Here is a 2,663-nt window from a genome sequence, read left to right as displayed (position 1 = left end):
TACAAAGAGAAAGGCATATCACATAGCATGAATATATATAGAGTGTTTACATGGAAGTTAATATTGATATCTGATAGAGAAAGCAGAAACATAGTTCTGCTAATTATTAGCACATTATAAAAGCATAAAACATGTTTAATACTAAAAACTTCTTGAAACGAAGTCTCAAAAGGGTTTATGTCACAATTACTGTCTGGGAACAATGATGATCCCTGAGTCTGCGAGAAGGAGGGAAGAGGGGAGCAAAGATAAACATCTGAGGGATGCAATCAGCATGGAGACCCAAAAGGGCATGGCAGCAAGAAGGTCCCACGTTCCCGAATTGTCCGTTTGTTATGGACCGGAATATTTCGGGTACACAGTCGGGAATCATTTCTAGTGATGACCAACAATCTACTTGGAAAGGTTGCGGTGACGGCAAGGGTTGAGCTGTAACGAACACGGCAATGCATACAACTGAAAGAAGGATCAAGAAGAACTTGTCCATCCACATGTTGATGAGAGTTTTGGAATGAATTATTGAGTTTTTATATTTGATAGGAGTAGTCAGTGATTGGATTTATATAAGATGAAGCAAATGTGAAAGTTTTAAGTGAATGTTTTTGTGAAGAATGATGGAGGCACTCTTGGGGTGACCCCAAATAAAGGTTAACAGTTTGTTAGGTTGTCTTTTTTTTTTTGGTGATTATTTTATTAAAAAAATATAGTAAAACTTCTATTATTTAATACTTGAAAATTTAATAAACACTATAATGTTATGAAAGTCAAAAATAGAAGGAGGGCAAAGTCACAAAAGAATGTATGCATGTGGTAAATGTTAAGTAACTTATGTGGAGCTAATCGTCCCTATGCAAGCAGAGTAACTTATTTTTTTACTTTTATAAGATAGATGAATACGATTTACGAACTTCAATTATAGAAGAAGTTTAAACTAATTCTTTTTATTCAGGATCCTGATCCTTCTGTTGATATAAATTTTTCACTAAATCAAACAGTTTTTATAACCTATACAATAATAATTTGAAAGTTTGATGCCGAACAAAGTTATTGCTAAATTAGAGGATGGGTTATAAAGGTTAAAGGTACATGAAACTGCCACATTTGGTTGGAACCTTACATTAATGTAGCCTGCATTATTCACCAGATTCCAATTGTTGTCTACGTCCTTCTCTTCTCTCTCTTGTTTTTTTTCCTTTGTTTCTGAATAATTAAAATGTCGCATGTGACCCTCTGCGCTGAAGGGAATTCATAAATCATAAAGATAAGCACCGCCACGTGTAAACGTAATCCACCCGTGGATTTCGTATCGTCTTCCACAGTTACACCTCTGTTCAATTATTCATAACATACTCAAAACGCATAATAATAATAATAATAATATTAATAATAATAATAATATTAATAATAATAATAATATCGTTAAGAATGCATGAAAAAAATTATTTTATTAGAGGCAAATTTTCAAAAATAATGAAAAGCATCATATTCGAAAAATATCACAACTTTTTATGTTTATAGTATTTTTTTAAAACTAAAACTTTTGATAATATTTTTAAAACATTAAATGAATAATAATTTTTTTTGCAATAAAATTTGTTAATATGATATTTACGAATTTTGTCTTTTATTATCTAGAATGGTAAGTGAAGAATAGTTTGATTGATTTTGTTTACCATTTTAATTTTCTTTTCTTATAATATCTTTGTTAATATTTTATTTAAGTCGATAACTATGACAACTAATATATATATATATATATAAAAGTGAACAAATTAATTTAGTGAAGATTTTTGTTCTTAATACGGAAACAAATAACAATCATATTATTTTTTGAAACTGCCACAATTAAAAATGGTAACGTATCTCCATTTTATTTTTCTTTTCCAACATTGGAAGGTTTAGTAAGATTTCTTACTAAGAGAAATCTTAATTTACTATGTATATTTTAATTAATGCATCGTGGTCCCGTGACACCACATTCGCCTATATAAGTAAAGTCTACACGCAATATCAAGAAACAAACCATAGCCATAATATTTCTTAAAGATAATCTTTTTTGGTGTGAAGAACAAAAACAAAAAAAAAATGTGTCCGGTGGAGAACAAATGGGTCAAGGTAAAAATTCAATCTTTCAATCTTCAAAATATAATTAACGATTCTTGAAAAAAAAAAACTGATCTTGATTATGTTGATCAGGTGGGTCAAAAGGGAGCTGGTCCTGGACCGAGAAGCTCACACGCCATGACCGTCGTTGGGAACAAAGTTTACTGTTTCGGCGGTGAGCTGAAGCCTACGATTCATATCGACAACGATCTTTACGTTTTCGATCTCCAGAGTCAAGAATGGTCTATAGCTCCTGCGACAGGGGAGGCTCCTTTCCCCTGTTTTGGAGTCTCCATGGTCACGATCGGTACAACGATCTACGTCTACGGTGGCCGTGATGATCAGCGGAAGTACAACGGTTTGTATTCTTACGACACTGTGACTAATGAGTGGAAAATGTTATCTCCTGTTGAAGAAGGGCTCCCTGGTCGTAGCTATCATTCAATGGCTTGTGATGATCGTAAAGTTTATGTCTTTGGTGGTGTTACTGCTAAGGGACGTGTGAACACGCTTCACGCTTACGATGTTGTTGATCAGAAGTGGGTTGAGTATCCTGATGC

The 2,663-nt window shown here is 33.0% G+C and overlaps 2 protein-coding genes across 2 annotated transcripts in view; one reads left to right on the top strand and one right to left on the bottom strand.

The window, feature by feature from the left end:
- On the bottom strand, window positions 1-598 carry LOC104760803. Its single transcript, XM_010483765.2, has one exon. The coding sequence runs from the start codon at window positions 491-493 to the stop codon at window positions 176-178; it is 318 nt and encodes a 105-aa protein (XP_010482067.1). The 5' UTR covers window positions 494-598; the 3' UTR covers window positions 1-175.
- Window positions 1,979-2,663, top strand: part of LOC104763217 (nitrile-specifier protein 5-like) — a 1,917-nt gene continuing 1,232 nt past the window's right edge. Inside the window, exons 1-2 of the mRNA XM_010486622.1 lie at window positions 1,979-2,115; window positions 2,197-2,661. Coding sequence (XP_010484924.1) covers window positions 2,086-2,115; window positions 2,197-2,661 — 495 coding nt within the window. The 5' untranslated portion in view covers window positions 1,979-2,085. The remainder of the gene's footprint in view (window positions 2,116-2,196; window positions 2,662-2,663) is intronic.

This window comes from Camelina sativa, chromosome 18, assembly GCF_000633955.1.
Source record: "Camelina sativa cultivar DH55 chromosome 18, Cs, whole genome shotgun sequence".
Taxonomy (NCBI): domain Eukaryota; kingdom Viridiplantae; phylum Streptophyta; class Magnoliopsida; order Brassicales; family Brassicaceae; genus Camelina; species Camelina sativa.
Note: the sequence above shows the minus strand (reverse complement) of the source record. Positions and strands in the feature narration are given on the sequence as shown.